We start from the raw sequence: 23,642 nt of genomic DNA on the forward strand, positions 1-23,642 counted from the left end.
GGTCCCGATCTTGCTGTCCCAGGATCAAGTCCCACACCAGGTTCCCTGCTCAGCAGGGAATCTGCTTCTCCTGCTTACCTCTCTCTCTCTCTTTCATTCTTTTCTCTCTCTCAAATAAATAAATAAAATCTTTAAAAAAAAGATTTAATTTTAAAAATGATAAAATACAGAATAATTTCAAACAGTGATAGAATAGAAGGGATATAAGAGGAGTGAGAAGAAGCTACTTCAGACAGAGCGTCCAGGGAAGGACCACACAGAGAGATGGCATGAGAGGAAGGTGCGGCCACAAGGGAGCCAGGAGAAGAGTCCCAGGCAGAGAAACTTCACGTGCAAAAAGCCTGAGGCGGGAACAAGCTGAACATGGCGAGGGTCAGAAGAAGTTGGTGAGCGTGGATGGAGAGCAGCAGAAGCTCAGCGGCAGGGCAAGCGCCCAGTCACAGAGGGACTCACAGCCAGTAAGTGTGCCCTCAGTTCCGTGAGAAGCCACCGGAGAATAATAAGCAGAAGAATGACATAGGAGTCACACCTTTAATGGAATGACCTAGCAGCTATGTGGAGAATGTAAAGCAGGGGAGTAGGAATGGAGGAAGGCAGGATACTGAACACAGAAAAGCAACATGTGAAAGTACATACTGTGAGAAATGCAAGAAAAGATAAGAACGGGGCTCTCTGACTGCAGTGTATGAACAACAACGCTGCACTTGGGCCAGGGCAATTACAGTCATATCTTAACTAGTAAACATCCAATAAAAGTCTAAGCAGTGATAAATGCCATGAAGAAAAATAATTCAGGAAGTGTTTAAAGAATGAGGAGCAATGATGTTTTAAACAAGATGGTCAGGGGGGCCACCCAAATATGACGACACTGGAGCAGAGACCTGAGGGAGGACATTGAGAAGATGTGGGGGCAGGTGATGCCGGCAGGGCTGGACCATCCGGATGAGTGGGGGAGCTGTGTGTCTGAGGAACAGCGGGGAGGCTGGCGACGCTGGTGCCCAGGGAGCCGAGGGAGACGGGCAGGAATGTGGGAGATGACGTCAGACTGTCGACCCCGTTATCCCAATAATAACTTTCAATGTTATTCTAAACGGGAAGCAGTGGAGAGATCTGTGGAGGGGACTCACGTGTGGGCCTCACGAGAATGCAACAGTGGAGTGGAGCTGCTTCAGAGGAGACTCAGGGAATGGCTCTCGGGGGAGGTGATATTTAAGACAAAGCAGGGAAGATGAGTAATAGGATAGATGTCAAGTAAGGGGCATGTGGGCATTCCAGGAGATGGGAACAACCAAGTGCCAAGTCCCGCTGCAGGAAAGAGCGTGAGGCCGCAGAGAGACTACAAGGCCAGGAATCCTGCAGGGGTGCAAGGGAGGGGAAGGGACCTGGAGGGACTGAGAGCTGGACCACCACACGCAGGTAGGGGGTCAGTGACTCAAGGCTATTAGAGTGAGACTCCATTAGCTTAATTTTCTGCATATATGCACATGTTAATTGTCTGATATCTGTTATGATTAAGTACATTTTATAAGGTCTGGCTTACCAGTCTTTAGAGACACAGAAATGAGGATCAGTAATCTACCAGTGCCCACTGACTTAAAACCGGATCATTTAAGGGACCTCAAATAGACTAGGAAACTAATCATTTTCAGTATTTTTCCCAAAGATGCAGTGACAACAGGAAAAACCCTGCAGCCTGTTCAGTACATATAGTGTACAGACGACACTACATACCACCTGCCTTATTTTCCTCTTTCATCCCTAAAAAACCTGATTCCTTTCAAGTGCAGCAACATTTCCTCACAATTACTTTTGTTATCTGTCCTTATGCATTTTCCTTACTCTTCAGTGTCAGGATTTAGAAAGTAAAACTTCTGGCTACCAGACTCCAAACATATCCCCTATTCTTTAAGAGAAAATAGATACATTCATTCATGCATCTAATCAGAAGACCTACTGAAGGCAAACAATGAAGCAGGCACAATGCTAAGAGCCCTGAAAAACAAGATGAATACAGCTGAGGACCCTGCCCTCCAGGAAACATAGCAATTTCAGGATGTTGTGGAGCCAAAGATTTGAATACACAAATGCCAAATAATACATGTATTGATTTCAGTCCCACTGTCACCAAATGTCCTATAATCAGTACATTTTCATCTCTAAAAGGAGCCTGTGGGAAAGAAGTATAGCAATTTTGATATAGTATCTTTTTCAGGGACTAATGAGATATTTCAAAATTAATACAGCTTTTACTTCCATAGGCAACATTCCACAAATGAGATTTAAAATTATTATTAAAAAAATTATGAATAGACACAAAATGATCCCCATTTAATACCCAGTCTGAGGCATGTTGGAGAACGCTAACTCATGTGGGCTTTCAAGGAAAGAGCACTTCTGTACAAAGCAAACCTTGACCACGTGCAGTAACTTCTCATGTCCAAACTGCTTTTATCTACACATTTTGGAGATTTGCATAGGCTTATGCAACTTCTCAGGGTCAGAACAACTTCTCACTGCAAACTGAGAAAACCTCTGTCACAATCACTAAGCTAAGACTGGGAAGGAAACAGAGCCCAATCTGGTCATGTCCATCATTCTATTTCAGGGGAAGATCTCTAGCAAAATGCCATGCAATAGATTTGCAGAAGGTTAAAAAAAAAATTAAAGATATCCTAAGTCTAAAATCAAGAGTTCATTTCTCTACTGAAAAACAAATAAACAAACAAACCACCATCAATATACATAAGCCAAGGAGCTAAACATCAAACATGTATCAAAATATAATAGATAGCTTGAATGGCAAATTATCCTGAGCTGCCCATTATGGGAACCACCAGCCACATGAGGCTATCTATCATTTGAAGTGCGGCTAGTCCAAACTGAGTTGTGCTGTAAGTGTGAAATAACACAATGAATTTCAAAACATAGCACAAGAATAAAAAAGAAAGTAAAATTTCTCAATATTTTAATATTGGTTAAATTCTGGATATACTGGGTTTAAAAACACATTATTAAAATTGTTTTTCCCCTTTCCTTTTACTCTTTAATGTGGCTACTAGAAAATTCAGAATTATACATGCAGCTTGCAACTTATTTCTATTCAACATTGTTGATTTAGTACTTTTTTCTCCATAAGGCATCAGACTACTTGTATAAGAAAACTGACTTGTAGCTTTTGGAATGGTCTTCGTTTTTATGCCATAAGAATATAAGGACTGCCAATCGGTACAGTACTTTTCATGTCTGAATTATTTCTCAGTATGGTTGCAAATTTGTACTGGTTTATGCTGTTTCATTCAGAATATTTCACAAATCCATGGTAGAAGACTTTACAGCTCTCTGGTCTATATTCTTGAAAGCCCTGCTTCACAGCACACACCTGTAAACCTGTGACCCCATTTACCCTTGCTCACTCATTAGTGAACTGGAATTTCCAGGAGGAATTAGCTGTGAAGCCCTCCAGGTCTCCTCAGTGTGTATATATCTTGTGCTACTCAGCTGTGAAGTACCAGAGGTCTGAAGCCCAATCTTGGTCCTGTTTTTATCCCTAAAACATCTAAAGTTGGTCTTTGCATAAAAATAAATGCATTTGATAAATGTTAGTTATATGGGTAGAACTGATGGTTTAGGGAAAAAGCAAGAATTTCTCCTTTTCCTCTTTTTTTTTCTTTAAGATTTTTATTTATTTATTTGACAGGCAGAGATCACAAGTAGGCAGAGAGGCAGGCAGAGAGAGAGGAAGGGAAGCAGGCTTCTCGCTGAGCAGAGAGCCGGATGCGGGGCTTGAACCCAGGATCCTGGGATCATGACCTGAACTGAAGGCAGAGGCTTTAACCCACTGAGCCACCCAGGTGCCCCTCTCCTTTCCTCTTATATTATGGCAGTTTTGTCACTTTAGCCAATGATTGTCAATGGTGTTTCATAACTCATTTGTTCAAATACCCGAATGCCACCAGTGACCTGACCTGTGGACTGGGCATGGGGATAAGGCAGGCACAGTTCTCTCCTTACAGAGGAAGACAAACAAAAGCACACACATCACACACATTTACAGTAAGTGAGGCGTGTGCCACCAGGGAAAGGCAGCTGGAATCGTGACAGGAATCTTGACAGGGGAACCTCACTAGTCAGGGGTCAAGGAAGGCTTTTAAATAAACTTTATGCTGCACCAGAGGGTACTAAGTGCCTGCCAAGGTAGAGGGGAAAGGGCAAACTAACCCCGTGAGGAGGGTCCTTTAAGCCATGTTGAAGATTTAAAACCTAATCATAAAAGCAATGAAAAGCCATTGAAAGGTTTTATGCAAGATAATGATTTGATCAGATTTTCCTTTTAAAAAACCTCACTCTGGAAGCAGGCGAGAGTAGATAAGGGGCCTACACAGTGTAGAGCATATCTGCAGATTCATGAAAATTAATCAAACTCTCTTTGGTCATCACTTCAATAGGAACTGGGTTTTAAGAATATAAAAGATATGAAAGCCACAAGATCTGAAAGCCAGAACACATCCCAGAATACTAAATTAATGCAAGATATTCATTCTCAAAGTACCTTCAAAGCATGAATTTCCTCTGAACCTACCAGCCTATCCATGTAAATCTGTTGGTTGGCGTTAGGCTCTGTCCTGACCCAAGCTAGATCTCACTCATTCAGGACCAGTGTCTAGGGAAACATGTTGGTTGACACAGTTCCTGGGGTCACTGAGAGACTCAAAGTATGAGTTTGAGAATATTCTTTCTGCTTTTCTGTACCTAAAGGGCCGGTTATCTCTGAGTGTTTGCTAGAACCCTGCATACCCTTGTCAAGGACACTTGGATAGTGAACAAGTGTACTTAACAAGCCGCTTTGCAGAAGCGCTATAGCGAAGTGTCTGCTCTCAGCATGAGAAAGTGATGGAGGGACTAAATCATCTCCATCATAGACCAATGAGATACAGATCGTCCGAATTCCATAGAATAAGTCTACAAAATTTTGTTTTGTTCTGGACCTAACTTGTACACCTATGTGGCCTGCCTATATATAACTGCTTTTCTGAAATGAAACTGGGATTGCCTGGTGGTGGCCTTAATTGTTCCTCTTGGTGACAAATGTCCATTCAATTTTTAAACAGCCATAAAACAAAACATGTTGGCAGCTAGTAAGCACATTAAACATTTTATTAAAAATGTCATTTCTGAAAATTCTTATCTCTCCCATGACCTCCTTCTGTAATCTTTTTTATTAAAATAAAATTAAGTCTCAATCCCATAATTTGTTTCCTTTCTGAATTTCTGTTGTACCCTCTCTAACTTGGGTTCTAATTCTGACCTCATCCCCTCCAAGCTGTTTGACATTGGGAACGTTTCTTAAATTTTCGGACCCATGTTTCTTCCTACAGAAAATAAGGTTAGCCTACTGTGTTAGTTTTCTAGGGCTACCACAACAAATTGCCACAAACTGTGTGAGGAAATTTACTCTCTTACAGTTCAAGAAGCCAGAAGCTTGATATCAAGGTGTCTGCAGGGTTGGTTCTTTACAGAGGCTGTCTGGGAGAATCCTTTCCTTGCCTCTTCCAGCTTCTGGTGGCTCTTGGAATTCCTTGGTTTGTGACCACATCACTCTCACCTCAGCCTCCACTTCACATGGTTTTCTTCCCTATGTCTCTGTGTCTTCCTTTCTTACAAAGATACCAATCATTGTTTTAGGGCCCACACTAACTCCAGAATGAATTCGTCTCAAGATCACTAACTATTTGCATCTGTAAAGACTCTATTTCTAAATAGGGCCATATTCTGAGATTCTGGGTGGCCTGAATTTTGAGGGGGCATACCATTCAACATACTTGAGCTATCTACAACAGAGTTCCATTATACTCAAGAACACTGATGGTTTCCACTAAGGATGTGTTTTATGATGGTTTTAGTCGCTTTTCCATAATTATGAATTGTTCAACTATGCGTTATTTTTCCAATCACAAAAAATGGTTATTTTCAGAGTTGAGACGGTGTACATAATTAGCACCACCCTAAAAATGCATTAGTGCTCAATAAATAGTCTATTTTCCCTCCTTACTCTATAATTATCTTCACCCTACAACAATGAGTTACCAGCACAATACATATATAAATCCCGGAGATCAGAGAGCACTTCAAAATTCTATGCAAAAATGAAAATACAAATTTTTTGCCATTATTCAATCATTTCTTATGGTGAGACAGGGTGAGCATCTCTCTTCAGAACCTGACCTATCGAAGTTGTGATAAGAATACTAAGAAATAAATGACCACCTAAGAGATCCTTGCATCTCTGTGGAATGAATATAAAGGTCATGAATGTGGCTCTGATAAAAATTAGGAACTTCATTTTTTGTATTCTTTGTCTAATTTGCTAATCATTTGGTTCACAATCAGCTACATTCCTAGTTCCTATACCTTACTATACTTACTTCTGTATTTTCTTCCTTATGTAATCCCATCTCTTATGTATTTTAAAAAGAATAAAAATCAAGAATGTTTATTCCTATAAGTTTGTTCATCTTCGAACAGCAGCTGTGCTCTCACAGGTAAATAAAGGTTGGTTGAGAGCTCGGCCTGCAGCAGGAGGCTGTAGAGAACTAGCCAGTACTTCCGATTTCACTCGTTCCTCTTACCCCAACCTTCTCCTTTTCTCATCTCTTGCCACTCGTGCTCTGTGTCCAAACACACTGGGGCTGACACAGTGTCTAGACCACCCTCCCCAGAAACACCAAAGACACTAGACTCCCAACCTGAAACTCCAAAATAACCTAGTCCTAAAAGTGAGCAATTTTCTAAATACTCCTACTTCTCACGTAAATACATTCAGCCTTGCCTCAAGGCTTTCTTCCATCCTTTCTATACTCTGCGTTAGGAACTGCTGTCAGGAAGAGGAGTGGGAAGGTCGATGACATAGACCATTCTGCTTTGTTATACCTTGTGTCTACAGACACTGCTCAGTTCTGCCTGGTTCTCCTTTCAAGGGGTAGATCCATTATCTATATTACAACTTCCCTCTCTGGGAGCATAGCAAGTTAGCGGGAACAAATGTTAACCAGCCATATACTCGGAGAGGCATTGGAATTAAGAACAACTCTCCAAAATCTCTAGTGATGCTGTATGAACAGAAACCCTCTGTATTTCACAAGAACTTCCTACTCTTTCATACCTTCTGGAAATTACTAGATCTTATCTTAAAATATCCCAATTCTTTCTTACCATCCCTTGAAAATTTAAGTTTGATGGCTAACAGCTTGCAGCTACGCTGACATGATGTGCCACCCAAGATGTCCGTGCTATGCTATTTGTTAAATACACTAGGGTCAGACAAAATATCTCAGAATGCTCCAGTTACTTCGATGTCAGCCTTAAGAGGTTCTCCCTCCTTTTCTGTCCTTTTCTGTCCCTGAAACCTACCACCAAAGGTGCTATACAGGAAAGTCACTGAAGCTCCAGAAAGGAGGGCTGAGGAAGGAGAAGCACACCAAACCTAAATGTCGATCGAAGAGAAACTACAAGTTACCTGGAGGGACATCCTGAAAGCATAAAGCAATCCCTTACCTGGATTGGGTTGAAGGTATTCAATTGTTTTGGTCATTATTTCCATCACAGCCCTGCTGGTGACATCCACCTTCTGAAATGAAAAAAGAGATGTTCTAAGTGACAAGAACTATTAGCTGTAGCACCCAAGTTTTGCTTGAATAACAACCACAGGTGCTAAAACAGAGCGGGGGGTGGGGGGGTGGGGGCAGGGAGGAGCTGGAGAGGCTCAGGAAGGAAGAATCGCTTCACATTCAGCTAGGCTCCATCAAGGGTGGAAACCCTAGTTACTGAAAGAGGAACCAGGAATTTCCTAAAATCTGTTTCAAAATCTACTTTACTATCTTCAGGCAAAATAAGGGGGAGATAGTTTCTTCTTGCCCTATGGGCCTGAGGTGGTCTCTGAAAGTGGTTCATTTTAACTTCACCCAACCCCCACCCCACACACATACAATCGTGCAAATCTCCATGTTCACTTTAAGAATACCCTGGAAACTGTCCAAGCCATAGAAGGTACACATACCCAAAAGCCACCAAAATTATGTCACTTTATAGAATTAATATGCGCTATCCCATTGTTACCAGATGGGAGATATGTTACTGGAGATGGCAGATGTGCCCAGGCCAAACAGTAGGGCCGGACACAGGTCCCAAGCCCAATAAGATACTGAATTTTCACTGTACGTGCTTAAAAATGCAGGAGTAACACTGAACTCAAGGTTCTTGATGTAGATTCTCTAGTCATTGAGCACGTCCATGTGAGCAAGACCCCTAAGGTGAATCCCAAGTTTAAAGAGCTCATAAATTAAGCTCTACATAAGCTCACTCTGCTTCCCTGAGATGATTCTTGCTGAAAAGAACTGCTCCCAAACCAGGAGAGGAGGCTGCATGTACACATGTGTGCACACACACACACACACCTCAAGTAAAAACCAAAGGAATAAAAACATATGGCCCATGAATACATTTAGCATAAAATAAACACAAGTAGAAGTTTACAAGGGAAAGAAAAAGAATAAAGAATGTGGAGATCATGAATCATATTTTGCCCCAGAGGCATTTATGTGTTGTCTGCAGTGGGCCAGGCACGGTGGCAGGTTTCAGGGACAGAAAAAAAGAAATATGCAACATCAACTCTGTTTATGGATGGAAAGTTTTAACTTCTCAGAATATCCTAAGTATATAAAATTCTTAAGAAAATGCTCTTTTTAAAAAAATTTTATTTATTTATTTGACAGACAGAGATCACAAGTAGGTAGAGGGGCAGGCAGAGAGAGAGAAGGAAGCAGGCTCCCCACTGAGCAGAGAGCTCCATGGGGGGGCTCGATGCGGGGCTCGATCCCAGGACCCCGAGATCATGACCTGAGCCGAAGGCAGAGGCATTAACCCACTGAGACACCCAGGCGCCCCTTAAACAAACACTTCTAATCAATCTTTAAACTTTTGGTTAATTCCAAGTAAAAATCTCAATCCTCAAATCCATCTCTGCAAAATTTTGAACGATCAGCATTTGTGTTCAGCAGGCCAACATTCCCTCTCTCTTTCGGGCCTTCCTCCCTAATGGAGAGTCTGTAATAGCCCACTCTATGTTCTCTAGTAAAATCCTTTCCATATCTACATGTGTGGCCCACTCACTCACTCCACTTGACAGGGTATCTAACGAATAAAAACAAATACATCCTCCTACCCAAGGTATGTGATGGGATATATGATATAGATATGAGTAAAAGAAATCACTGATGGTAGAATTCTAGCTCTCAAGTCCATGGGGGCTTCATTGTTTTGTTTTAACTGGAGTTCAAGGGCTCCTCCCTCAATTCTAAGAAATTTTTCAGAAACGTACTGCATCTACATACAAAATCAGCCTTTTATGGATGGGATAAGTGTCTTTCATAATTAGAAACAAAACCAAATTCCAACAGCATATTTTATTGTTCAGTTTGGTTTTTCAATACTTAACAATATCCCATTTCATGGCAGTCATATTTTTGTGTAAGGAGTTTCTTCTTACTGCAATTAACAGAAGAAACCACTTTTCTCGTGTGGTCATCATGGTATAAAATTACCTTAAGAAGCGCTCCTATTCAAGAGGTGCCAGCCTACATAAGAACCCTGTATCAGGTCCTTCTGGTTGACCTGAGTTTGTGGGAGGCCTTAGATTTGAGCATGTACCAAGTCATGTTTAGTACAGAAGTGAACAAGGGTTCCCTGGAGTTGTGCAGTACAGGACTTGTGTGGCCATAAGTGGAGGTACTGGCAGTATTAGCAGAATACCAACCATGCATTACACACTCATGGAAGTCATGGAAGTGAATAAAAGGTTGTTTGCACAACAAACATGCTGAAAGTCCATGTTACATGCATGACAGGAGGGAAACGTAGATCTCCTTAAGACTATATGATAGGGATGAAGGAACTGGAGGTCAAATGTGTATCCAACAGTCCTGTGTGGCTGTGATGGGAAGAAACCATCCCAAAGTTCAAGGTTTCTAAGAGAATGAGCCAGAGGAGGAACTTAACTGTCCACTGGCCCTGTGATATTCCAAAGTCATCTGCTTCTAGGCTGTTAACTAATTTCTAATTTTCTCCCACTCCAGCCCTCCGTAATATTTATTTCCACCACCACCATAAAGTATTTTCTGTTTGTCAAAAGTCATTCTAATGGGCTTTAAATATCTGAACTCATTTAATCATCAGAAACCCTGTAAAATAGATATACACAGGTTAAGCAACTCACCTGATTCTGGCTCCAGTGTCCATGTTCCTAACTATTACCCTATAACTTCTTGAAAGCATAAGTTCCTCATAGAAAGATGGGCAAAAAGAACACCTCCCAAATGAAGACAGAGTCCAAGTTAGAGCTTCAAGGCTCTTTGGGACATCTTCTGGATGGGGCTGGGGATCTGGCAGTGGCTAACAACACACGACCAGGGCGAAAACACGTCCCATCCAATCTTTGGGGTATTTTTTCTTGAAGTCCTCAAAATCTGTGGAAAGTTTATCCACAAGGACTATTCTACCCTGGGTATTTTGGGCCTCCACAAAAGGGAGACTCCCACATTGAGTTGTTTGACCACATGCCCTCAGGTACAAGGACTTCTCTACAGAGGCTGGGTTCTACAAGCATGTATTTGGAGTGGTCCACAGAGGGGTCAGCAGGGAAGAAATGAAAAATGGTTCTCATTTGGGGCATGGAACCCCCTCTCCCTTCTGGGCTCCTTAAATAGAGAGCTCAACTACTTGGGCTCTATTAATACAAGCCACTAGTTTGGCTAAAGCCAGTGGTCTCAGGGAGGGCACTGAGACAACAGAGATGCCAATATTAGAGCATGAAGTCTGTTTCTCAGGTGGGATTCAATCTTCAAAGGGAAGTAGGAATAAAAGCTATCCAGTGTCTCCTGCGGTCTGACCAAAATCTTCCAGGAAGGAGCCCATACCACCCTTAGATCTTTAGAGACTTTGTGTCCAAAGAAGCAGACTCCTTTGACACTTTTAGTTACCTAAGCTAGACATCACCATAAAACCAGCTCTAGCCAAACCTTTTTGATCAGAGTGTTAAATAAAATTCGCTTGAAATTCCACTTCCGAGAACAGCTTCATCCAATATAATCATTTGTGTATTGTGTTATCAAGACGTACCTCAAACAGGGAACAGCCGATTAGCAAATTCATCCACAGGAGTCTTGCTCTTGATTTTACAGCGACAGATAGCACTTGATAAAGAACATAATAGAGACCACCCAGTGTTACATCTAATCCAAAACCTTCATGTTTTGGATGTGCAAGTTCGAACCTAGAGAAGGCAAATGAACTGTCTGGTGTCACACATCCACTATGGCAATAAGGGGAAGAAAAGTAGTTCAAAGGCCGTGGGTCAGAGGTTTTCTAAGAAAGACCACTGAAGGAACTCAACAGTCCAAGGGCCAGCTGCAGGCGGGAGGCTGACCAGATTCTAACTTCTCTCCATCTCTATCCTTGGTAATAATGTCTGGGAGTCTTCTTGCTAAACTATACTGTGTCAGTCATGGACAGGCTGAGGGCTATTATCCTATGAGTACCCTGAGTGTGCCTCACTAGGGAGGCACTTACTTGTCAGGAAGCTATTTATATACTTACTTGTCAGGAAGCTATTTATATACTTAAACTGGCAATGTCCAAGCACATATTCTCTTATTAATAGGTCTGATATAATTAATACGAACAAAGATTTCACTTAAATAATTTATCCTAACTTGCAAGAGTTCATTCCCATTTAAGAACAGCAGTTAGGCTCTGAACTTAGAACATTCAGCTCATGATTTCCTCAATTCCCAAATTTTCCCATTACTTGAAACTAAATTTTGATGCATCCTAAATCCCAACTCCCATTTCTGTGAGCTGCTGAGATGCCATTTCTGTAACTAGCCTTGTCTGGACAGGTGTAGGGTGCCACTGGCAAAGGTTGTTTAGAGGCGAAACTGTAAATATATATAAAAATAGGTATGTTTTCAGGACATAAAAATTCAATATAAGTTTTTTGTTTTGTTTTGTTTTTCTGAAGGTAAAAGCATAGACAAATCTCCTTCTTGTCTTTTTTTTCAGTTTTCCCAACACCAGGATTTTAGCAACTGTCATACTTTGGAGTCAGCAGGTTCTTCCTCCACTCTCCAGTCTTGTGATCTGAACTTTGAATAGAGAGAAAAGTAGCCCTCTTAACCCGGTCTACTCACTAGAACATTTTTCCTCAAGAACTGGGGCCATTAGGCAAAATCTGGGCCACTAGTTGTTTTTATATTTTAAAAATAGTTGGAAAATTTCAAATTAAAAATCTTATTTCATTGCACATAGTAATTACAGGAGATTCATATTTCTGTGTCTTCTGGAACTGGAACACAGTGATGCTCCTTCCTTTCAGGTAATCAGTAGTTGCTGTTCCTCTTCAGCAGGAGTGAGAAGTTACAGCAGAGGCCCTCTGACCCTCAAAGCCCGCTATGCTTACGGAAAGAGTCTGCCAACCCCTTGCTATGGCTTTATTTTTTACCAATGTGTGTCACACTGAACCTGTGGATGCTGGTCATTTCACCAGTTGCTTCAGCCTCTAGAGATAAGACACAAGAGAACCCAGGAGCACTGGAATGGCTAGAATGGAGCTTTTGTTCTGAGACATCTGAATATTATCTTTTCCATGAGTGGAAAAGTAGTCATTGCACCCTGAACCTAGGTGACAACACACATGAAGTACACAGCATTCTTTGTGGGGCCCCAAGAGGATTAAAGGTAGGACTTTCTACCAGCATATACCTCATCATCCCAGATCCTGTCACAGGGATGTAGTAGCAGAGTTTAAGAAAAAAATAGGTGTCTGAAAATGGAGGACAGTTTTTGGGTTTGGTGGTGAATAATAAATAGATGAATTAAACATCCACTTGGACATGGGGTAACTCAGAATGGTCTCATAAAAAAAAAAAAAGTTAATGTGTCCTATGAAACACTAAAATCTTTTCAAATTCTTCATTTTTCCATAACTGAAGAAAATCAACCTATTAAAAATGTACACACATCCGCTTGAAGTAATGAGAACCCTGAATGAGACACCTAATTAAGCAAGTCACCGAGACATAGTGAAACAGCTCCCTGGGAAAGTTTGTCTGGCAGTAAGATATACACTGGCCCAATAAAGATGTTTTAATAGTTCCCTATTGACTTGGAAGAATTAATGTACCTGTTCCCAAATTGCTCTGTGTATAGCAGTTATTTGGTATTCAGAAAGCCTGATTAATAATGTGTTGAAAAATAAAAATAAAAATAAACAAGGCATTAGACCGAAATTTCCCCAGTGTATTTCTTTTTTCTTTTTTTTTTTCTTTTTTCTTTTTTTTTTTTTTGGTTAATCTTCTTAGGCATTACCTTTAATGAATATTAGCATGGAAGTGTTTTGTAAACACATCACTGAGAGGAAACTTGACTTCCCCTGAATTTCAGGATCAGTAGAAAGGTGTCTTTAAAGCTCATCTTGTCTGGGGCTCTCACCCATCTTACAAGTCTATGCCAGTGAGTGAGGGTCTTAGTACAGTCAATCCCACCTTCTGTTTCACCACCTAATCCATGAAGACATGTACTGGCATGCCAGACACCCACAGGTGCAATCAGATAGGTGGTACTCTGAGCCTGCTGGTTGGGACTTTATACCTTTCTCCTTTACTTGAGATAAACCACCAGAATTCAACGAAGTGGTATTATTAAAAATGTGATATTATTAGTAACAAATTATTTGCCACAAAACTCAAAAAAGATGATGACTGGTGTGTCTCACGCCACTGTCACACTGTGGTTTTAGCCACTGTTTAAACATGGGCAATGATAGGGAATTCAGTTATAGCTACAGCTTTTTTTTAAAGCAGCTCTGACAGTCAAAAGTTCTTTCTTACACTGAGTCTAACTCTCTGTCTCTAGAGTTTCTACTCATTAATTCTATTTTTACCACTTGGAGCTGGATAGAAAGATGTAACCAATGACCAATTAAATGTATGAAGATAATGACCATGGACATTCTCCTATCAGCATTTTCCCCACAGCTCACTCTGCAAATAACCCACTCTTCCTCACTCTCATATGGAATGGCATTCTTCCCACTATTTCCCAACATCTTGCATGCATATCTTAAAACTTGAGGTTACCCTTCAGAAGAAATCTATTCTCGCTGAAATGATACCTAGCCACATTTCCAACCCTAGGACCTCTTCTGGCTTCAAAAAAAGGGATTTCCCAGGACACTTTTCAGGCTGCAAAAAGAGGTACTATACCCCATGATTTGGACTTCTGTATTACCCACACATGCAGAGGGAAAAGAATATTGCAGGGTTTAGTTCAGATATCTTCTTCCCTAGAAAGCTTTCACCTGTCTTTCTTCCATGAAATCAACCTATCTTTCATGGAAATCCTCCACAGAGCACCAAGCACCATGTCCTGTAAACCACATGATTTATGTGCCCATTTCTTCCATCAAAACTGGAAACCCCTTGAAAGCAGGCCCTGTGACTTACCTTCATATTCCTGCTACCCAGCATAACAATTTGCACATGGAGGACACATTTACAGATATCCCACATGAATGAATACAATCACACACATGCACATGGCCACACACACATACAGAACTGCAGCAACAGATGGAAATTTGAGGAGTTAGGGATCCTGCAAATTCTAGAACTTCCTCCTGACAAAAAATCTGTAGTTTCTCGATAAACCTTACACAATATCTACACCACAGTAAGAAATTCAGTCTGTACTTAACAAATCTTGTAAGCAACAGATACCATTTAAAGCTAACATAAAAAAACTCTATGCAAGGCACTTAAGAGGAGGAAAGAAATGGCTAGGGGCAGGGCTCCTGCAGAGACAACAGAGCTGCAGGATTCTACCCAGTCAGCTCTGGGAGCTGTGAGGGCTAAAAGACACATGTGGGATTTTACTGCATCTCTGCAGGAGAGGCACTGGGGTGGCTGATTAGAGAAACAACCTCTAGGAATACCCAATTCTTCCTCCCAGTAGTGCTGCTTGATGCAAACCTCTAATTTACTTCATTTTGTTGTCTAATTGCACCTCTAAGAACACAACTGAACAAAAAGGTCTCTCTACACCAAATGCTTGATGATCAGAAAACTGACTGTGGATAGGTGATTCTTTTGTAGGCTTGGGAACACTGAGATAAAATGTTTTTGTGAGTAATCAACAAATTAACAGGACAGAAAAGATTTTGGATTCCAAATCCAAGACACAGCCTTTCCAATTACTAAAAAAATCTTAACCTTTAATGTAGATTCAGCATGGGTAGGGACTGTAAAATTTGCACAGAGGCACAGGTAAGACAAAAAAGATGTGTATACTGAAATGAAATAAAAGAATCTCCATACTGTTCTGAAATGTAGCTCTCTCAATTTACTATGTATAAACCCAAATACAAAACTGTAGGTGTGTTCCTTAATCAGAAGCTTCGCTTTTTTTTTTTAATTCCAAGAATTTATTTTTTGAAACAAAAACTCCAGAAGTCAATTATTTTCTAGGAAACAGGAGAAATAAATCTTACCATCAGAACCAGAGGAATACTTTTGGATCTTAACCTGAAGTAAAACATTTAAAAGATCCTCCTTCAATTAGTTTGCAAGACTGTCATGGATTCAAAGGTTTAATTAGTTGCTCAGTGATAAATTCTACTCCATTCTCTTAACTTTCTCTTCTTTTTAGTTTCCTCTAAAAAATGGAAAATTTGGGGCATCTGGGTGGCTCAGTCGTTAAGTGTCTGCCTTCGGTTCAGGACAGGATCCCAGGGTCCTGGGATTGAACCTGCATCGGGCTCCCTGCTTAGTGGGAAGCCTGCTTCTCGCTCTCCCATTCCCCCTGTTTGTGTTTCCTCTCTCACCGTGTCTTTCTCTGTCAAATAAACAAATAAAATCTTTTAAAAAAAAAATGGAAAAACTCTCTTCACTTAGTCAGTGAGCTACCTACCTTATTATCTGTAGTCCTGGCAGATGTTGAAAGCTGAACTCAAATTCTGACTTCTTGTTCTAAATTCCTAAATGCCTGACTAATCTGTCATTAACAACATGACAGTGGGGAGGCATGCTATAAATTCCTTCCTTAGGGAAAAGGGAGGATTCAAAGGCTAAGGGGATCAAGAAATAATGGGTGGAGACAGAGGCTGGTGCAAATTAGCAGACCCACAAGCTGCTCCTTGTGAGGCGTGAGGAATTCAAATATTACAGGGAGCGGAGGAAGCAAGTCACTCTAGGCAAGTGAATCAGTGCCTGATCTCAGATGCTGCAGAAGATGGATGGGTAAAATACCATTTCCAGAACTATGAAGAGCAGAGGCTACTAGCTTTGGTTAAAGATCAGGTGGTACTTAGAACTGTCCAGAGATGAGAAATAAGGAGCAATGTAGACTTCAATAACCCCACTGGGGCAAACAGCTGTCAGGCATTAGGTGTAAGAAGCTGGTTTCCCAGACTTTTGGCTGGACTCTTGTATTAAATCTCCTCTTTCATGGGTACCTATGCTCTCAGGAAGGTCCAAGTCAAGAACTTAGCCCGGATGGTGGTGCCTGGGTGGCTCAGTGGGTTAAGCCTCTGCCTTCAGCTCGGGTCATGATCCCAGGGTCCTGGGATCGAGCCCCGCATCGGGCTCTCTGCTCAGCAGGGAGCCTGCTTCCTCCTCTCTCTCTGCCTGCCTGTCTGCCTACTTGTGACCTCTGTCTGTCAAATAAATAAATAAAATCTTAAAAAAAAAAAAAAAAAAAGAACTTAGCCCGGATGAACAATTAGGTAAAAACTACACAGCCTCATTTCACAAGACCCTCGTCCCTTGGTGACTCCCCCCACCCCAGGAACTCAAATGTGACCTGTTCTTTCTTGCTGTTTCTTCTACCAGAAACATATGAGTCTCTAGTAACTCTTACTCACCCTCCACATCATCATTGGAATAGCAGGAAGGCTTTCTATAACCACCTTGTGTGAGTGTGCTTCCTCTGTTTCAAGCTTCTCCAGAACCATATTGTTACACTAGCCACACTGGTCAGCATTTGCCCAAAGTTGCCTTCCCCTCTAGACTATGAACTTGAGGCAGTCAGGAACGTTGTTTATCAGTTCACTACTGTATCCTACATTCTTGGCTTATAGGAGGCACAAAACAAGAATTTGTTGAATTCATCAATGAACTCCAAAGTGGGGGAAAAAAAACTGAAAAAGACAAGGCACAAAGTACTTAGGAATTCTCTTTGTTTGGCTCTTCACACAAACATCTGAACATTGCCCAATCATTCCCCAAGCCAGGCAATGATTAAGACTCTCCCCAGACACTTGGGACACTATCTCCTGCCTTCCCTGATTTCCTTCCCACCTCACCCCCGATTCAAACACAACTTCATGTTATCCCTGTTTGGGAAAGTAATGATAAAATCCACCAGGAAATTATGTTACGATATATCTCCTTTGCAGAGGCTTTGTTCTCAGGGTAGTGCAAAGGGAAGACTGGATACTCTGCATCTTCTCTTTAAAAATAGACACTAAAAGGAGAGTATCTTTTAAAATAACAAAATGCATTTTCAGGTCCCAGAGGAGAGCAGTTTCCCCTTCCCCTCTCAGTAGGTTAGACAACTACACATCAAATGAAGCTCTGAGTGGTGAAAACTTACCCGCTCCATTTCTTTGAAGTCATCATCTAGCTTGGTTCCTTCAGCTCCTCCGACCTTCTCACTCACTTTCTAAAGAAAACAAACAAAAAGGGGAATAATAAAGTTTCTTTTTAAAATTTGGTTAGAAGTTTTAAGCCCTTTCAGAAACATCATCTAATATAATCTCACAACCATTTTCTGACACAGGCGGGCAGTTCCATTTTCATGGGAGGAAACTGTGACTCAGGTTTAGACAACCTGCCAAAGACCAAGCACTCAGTAGGTATTGAAGCAAGAGTTTGAACTTATTTCTTCTGTTTTCAACCCCAATGGTCTTTATTATGTGCATCATTATATAACTACCTAATCACTAATAGTTTCCTTTTGAAAGTTCTGAAGGACAACAGCATCATACAATTATTATTTCCCTCTGATGAGGGATCTGAAGGTATGAAATTGCTAATTCTTCAATCTATTTCTCAATTGGCTATTGAACAGATAATCACAAGCATCCATCCAGCTAGTAAGAAAAAAATCGGCCCAGCTGATCCTCAGATAAAAGGACTTGATTAGCAATCTTACAAAGCATCCTGTAGCTGTCCATATTCTTATAAACATGAGAGAAACCATATGGAAAGAAGTTGAGGGTATTTCTTTGCTAACCAATCAATCCCCATTATGATCCATTTTATATTCATCAATTCATATATGCAAATTTTTTCATTTTGCACATGTAAAATTTATGTTCATTAAAAAGTTAAATGTCCTATTCTATTCTGAAATAAAGATTTAAAATAGATCTAATAAAAATGTATGAATTGATCACAAGAAAAATACCTTGGTTTCATCAAAGGCAGGGATATTAAATGCTAATGACATGAGATCTTCTCTTAAAAATACACTAATTATAAAGGTAGTTAGATGCTTTTCACTAAGATGTCACAGTATTAGATGAAGTTATCACACACATATTGAAGTATGATTTTTCATTTCCTTCAATAACCAGTGGATTGAAGGATTCTGCAGGGAAGGCTCCCACCACGTCCAGAGCTGCAGCAATCTCAGTAACAACACGGGTCATCCCAGTAAGTTTATTCCGTCTCCTTCTAAAGGAGGCCTTGGGGACATGGCTCTGTCTCCTGGCAAAGGGAGCTCTGATATTCTCTTGTTGGGGGCTTTCATGAATTCCTTACCCTTCCTCACTCTCTCTACTCCTGCTTTCTGCCATCAGGAAAAACTTCAAAGGAGACCACTACTGGAAAAACTGAGAGTATGAATTCTATCATCACTTTGGCCCTGTACACCAGATGCCACCCATTTCACCCCAGCAGCGGTAACAGAGGAAATGTGCTGTGATGAAAGACCACAGCAGAGATAGACTCCTCTACTCTTTGCCAGATGCACAGAGTCGTTATGAAAACTAAATAGTATAGTTATAAGAACCCATACTTGAACCCATGAGATAAGCAGTAAATCCTACTTCCCTTCTCTTACCAATAGAGTATATACCTGCTTATAGTATCCAGGTTTCCCTATCATTTCTCTTTTTTTAACTGTTGTGTCAAATCTTGAGAAGAATCTAGCAATTTTCATTAATATAATAAAACCTTGGGTACATAAAGGTCAATTATTAAAAGTGTAACACTAATTAAAACAGTATTAACATCTTTCATTTGTATAGCTGACACGTTTTTACTTGCAATTTATCATTTAATATCTGTATCACAAGAACTATGTAGAGCACTTATTATTCCCAAGTTGCAGATGTGAAAACTGAGGGTTGCAAAAGTTAAACTGCCTGTCCAAGCTAGTGACATTTAAGATGACAAGTTAGGATGAGGCGGAACGAAGATCTGGATGCAGTTTTTCCAAGCTAAACCCTAGGCTTCTCTGGAGCTCTAGGCTAGGTGCGGGGGCGGGGGGAGCTGTCCGTGGTGCTGGCCTTCTCTGTCTGAAGTTCCCTTAGAGTCTCTGCCTTAACCCTTCATCCTTCACATCAGCCCTCTCACTTAACCTGTGTTCTGAATGATGCTAGTTATCAACTATTTCAGCAGTCTGTACAGATTCAGGATTTGCCTGGCATCAGTAGCACCTACTGTAAAGCCTGACTATAATATGGAACAGAAGTCAGCTTTTTTGTCTATTTCTTAAAGATTTTTACCAAACCAGAAATGAGGGTAAGGAAGGCCCTAGAATTCAATTTAGAATCTCCTAGTGGGATCCAAGTGCCAGTGATTTGACCTGCATATTTGGGATTAAGTTATAGAAAACCAGAAACAGAAGGAGTCTTATAGATTATTAATATCAACTTCTGCTATCACCAAACATGTGATTTTTACAGATTCAATGCTTTTAATTTTGCTCAGCTGATGACAGTTCCAGCTCATATTTCAGCCTCTTTTGTGTCATATCATTCTTGAAATACATGGTTTTCATTTAAATTTGGACTGGGAAATTCTAACGTAGTGAGTCTTACAAAATCAAGAAATATTTACTACACAACTTCCAATCAACTGTCTCTCAGTTCTACCTGACTGTCTCCAATGTCAGGGAACCCACTATTTCCCAACATCCCATTTTGGTAAAAAAAAAAATAGACCCTCCTATGATCTATGAAGGAGACATTTAATTTTTATTCACAAAATTATCAACAAAAATAGATGAGTAATGTTTCCATTTATAGTAATGTTAGAGAATCCTGGTAACCTTGCATTAACTACATTTTTATCATTTCTGGGAAATAAAATGTGGTCCTCATCAAAAGCACAAAGCCTGTACCACACTTTCAATCCCAAATTATTCAACTGGGAATGATTTTAATTTCCCCCCTTTTTGCACTTAAAAACAGGATAACATCACAACAGCTGGCTCACTATATCAAACAGAATACCAAATGGAATCACAATGGCCATTAGTAATTCAGAAGTAGCCTATAACTCACACAAAGGTCAATATATTAGTCTACTGGCTTTACATATTTGGTTTAAGTTATTTAGTGTGGGTGGGTGGATTGGGGGGTAGGTTAAAAAAAAGAGAAAGTTTGAGAGATAGGCTCTTTCTCTTTTCTACAAGACTTGACCTTTGAGCTGCTCTGAGAGAAACAGTTCACCAAACATATTAATGAGGCTAACAGTCAGATACTGGTACTGATCTTATTGGTTGGTTGATATAAAAATTTCTTATCTAATTAGATTCTTGGGAAAAAAACAATATTCAAAATGACATCTACATTGTTCTTGGGGCTATTACTTTTTCGGGTCATAAAAGATCTAAATATATCAAGACATTGAATTAAACAGTGGGCTACATAACACTGACTCATTCCTTAGGAGTACAGCAAATATTTTTCTCTCCTGATCTTTAAATGTCATTACTAAAAATTCTATCTTTTTTTGAATAAGGGTCAAGGTGAAGAATATAGGCTCCCTGATTCTATCTGGCCAAAAATGAGTTTTGTTTTCCTTACTTAATACCAATTATTTAAGAATAGTTTTGCCCTACTATTTTCCAATGAGATAGTTCCTAAAACCAAGATTTCATAGTATTGAATATTTTCAGATGCTGTTTAATATACTTTGGCTAATATGCTTGCCATATGAGAAAATGGTCATCTATATATTTTTAATTGATCACCTATTTACATGAACATCAGCAAAAGGTATTTGAATTACACAAAACAGTAAAAATAAGCCAATATTCTCCCTGTACCACCCAAACTGAAACAAAAAATCCAAAATCTCAAAAAACAACTCTGATTGTACACACTTAACTGTACTGATTGTACACACTTAACACAATAGTGAGAGCTTTTGCTTCTAATTGTATCTACTATTATACTCTACCTATACTCTGTATTCCAATCAAACCAACAGTTACTCCTTCTTCTATCTTACTCTTCATTGTATTCTTCACAACAGGTACTTGGTTAAGATTTGTGGAACTGAGCTACAATGTCCTTTTGTAAATATTAATGTTAGGTTGATGAGAGAGAACACAAAGTGGGGCAAATAAGACTGATCACCTCACTGTAGGAACGTCTTTCAAAAGGAACAACTTTCAAAAAAAGAAAAAAAAATAAGACAATCAAATCACATTTTAAATTAAAAGTCTTAATTCTGAGTCTGTAGTAGCATTGTCTCATGCTGTTTTTGGCCATACACCATATAAGAAAAACGTCAAAAGGAACCAGTAACAAAAGACAGCTTAAATAAATGACCACTATTCACAGCCCAGAGAATGCTGCACTGCTTTCCAAAATGACTCATCCTCCCCCGCATTAACTGGCATCTCCGGGAAAAAGACACTACCTCCTCTAGTTCCAGCTCTGATTTTTCCCTGCATTGCATTTCATTTACTGAACAGTGGAGACCAAACTACCAGGTTTCCGACTACCTTTACAGAGGTCTCCTTGAAAATCAAATCAGTGAAACTGAGTAGACTTGCTATGAAATGCATTCATGCAAAGTGGTTTACCTCCTACTTCTCTGTTTTTTGTTTAGCTCTATCTCTTATTATACATCATACAAAGTTAGGTTTCTTCACCATCCACCAAATTGTGCTGGTGTTTATTCCCACTGTCTTATACTTGGACCTCTTTCCTTTTTCTATTTTTTCACTCCTACTGATTATCTAACATGCTTACCCAGACCTCACCTTCTAGATCATCCTGACTGATCCCCCCAGCTGGAAGTTATTAGACTTCATTTGAATTCCTAGTGCATCATCTGTTGGATTACCTGGAGCTAGCCACTTCATGAATAAAATTGCTGAGATCTTTGCTTCTCCGAATTTTAAGATGCTAAAGGCAGGAATCATATCTCATACGTCTTTGTTTAAAAATGTCTAAGGCTGTAGTACCTAACAAAGTAGACATTCAATTATCAGTCAAAAAAATGATTTCAATGAATTATTCTAAGGCCAAAAATCATACATAAATTAAAGGAAGACCCTTAACTACGGGTTAGCACTTGTTTTGTATCCCCTTTCCCAGAGTTTAATTTTTCCTCTAAAGTGTAATATTTTTTGCCCTATCAATAACAGGCAAAAATTTAGAAAATTCAACGAGCTATGATGTATATTTTATTTATAGCTAAGGTTAAAGAAATTTCTCTTTCATTATAACCATTCAACATTTACCCACCAAATTCCTTTTAGGACAATTATAATTAGTATTAATAATATATATTCTTCTCATTAATCCTGACTCTAAGTATATATGTATTTTAGTTTACATGCATATCACTTATGTGTGTATAAACACACAGGCAAACATGTTTATGTTTGTTTATATGTATGTGTGTATCATATGTATATGTACATACATATGTATGTGTGTATACACACACACACACACACACACACAACCCCACACATGAGAGAAAGTAAATATAATGCGTTTCCCAAGTGTTTTTTTAAAAAAATCAAAAAATAATTCATGAAGTGCTGCACTGTGTTTACTCGTATTAAAACAGAATTACTTTAACATTCCATAAGTTGATCATACCTAGTTTGTTCAAAGCAGAAAGAAGAATGGTATTCATACACTATCCTGCCTGTCTGCACTATGGAACAGCACACAAGATTTAATATACGTAACATGAAATCTCATTGACAAGTAAGTCAATGAGAGCCACATTCTCACTGACTCAAGTCTCAAGTCTCATTGACTTACTTGTCAATGAGAGCCACATGAATTAAGATTTTAGAATAAACTGGATTTAGAGTCAAAAGACATGAATTTGGCCCTGACAATGACACCCAACAGCTGTGTGAAAAAGAAGATGTATAACTTCTTAGTGCCTCAATTTCTTCACTTAAGAAATGAAAAACAGTAACATCGAACACTGGATTTTTTAAAGAATTAAATTGTAATGTACATATAAAGAGCACATTATAAACTATCAAAAATCATTATTAAAATAAGGGTTTCTTATATCCTAACAAGTGGTCTTATACACATGAAAGTC

At 39.7% G+C, this 23,642-nt stretch overlaps 1 protein-coding gene across 1 annotated transcript in view; it reads right to left on the reverse strand.

Annotated features, from left to right (window-relative positions):
• The window catches only part of SH3GL2 (SH3 domain containing GRB2 like 2, endophilin A1), a 217,211-nt gene that overhangs the window by 26,517 nt on the left and 167,052 nt on the right, over nt 1-23,642 (reverse strand). Inside the window, 2 exon segments of the mRNA XM_032307120.1 lie at nt 7,552-7,624; nt 17,698-17,766. Of these exon segments, the coding sequence (XP_032163011.1) occupies nt 7,552-7,624; nt 17,698-17,766 (142 nt within the window).

This window comes from Mustela erminea, chromosome 12, assembly GCF_009829155.1.
Source record: "Mustela erminea isolate mMusErm1 chromosome 12, mMusErm1.Pri, whole genome shotgun sequence".
NCBI lineage: Eukaryota > Metazoa > Chordata > Mammalia > Carnivora > Mustelidae > Mustela > Mustela erminea.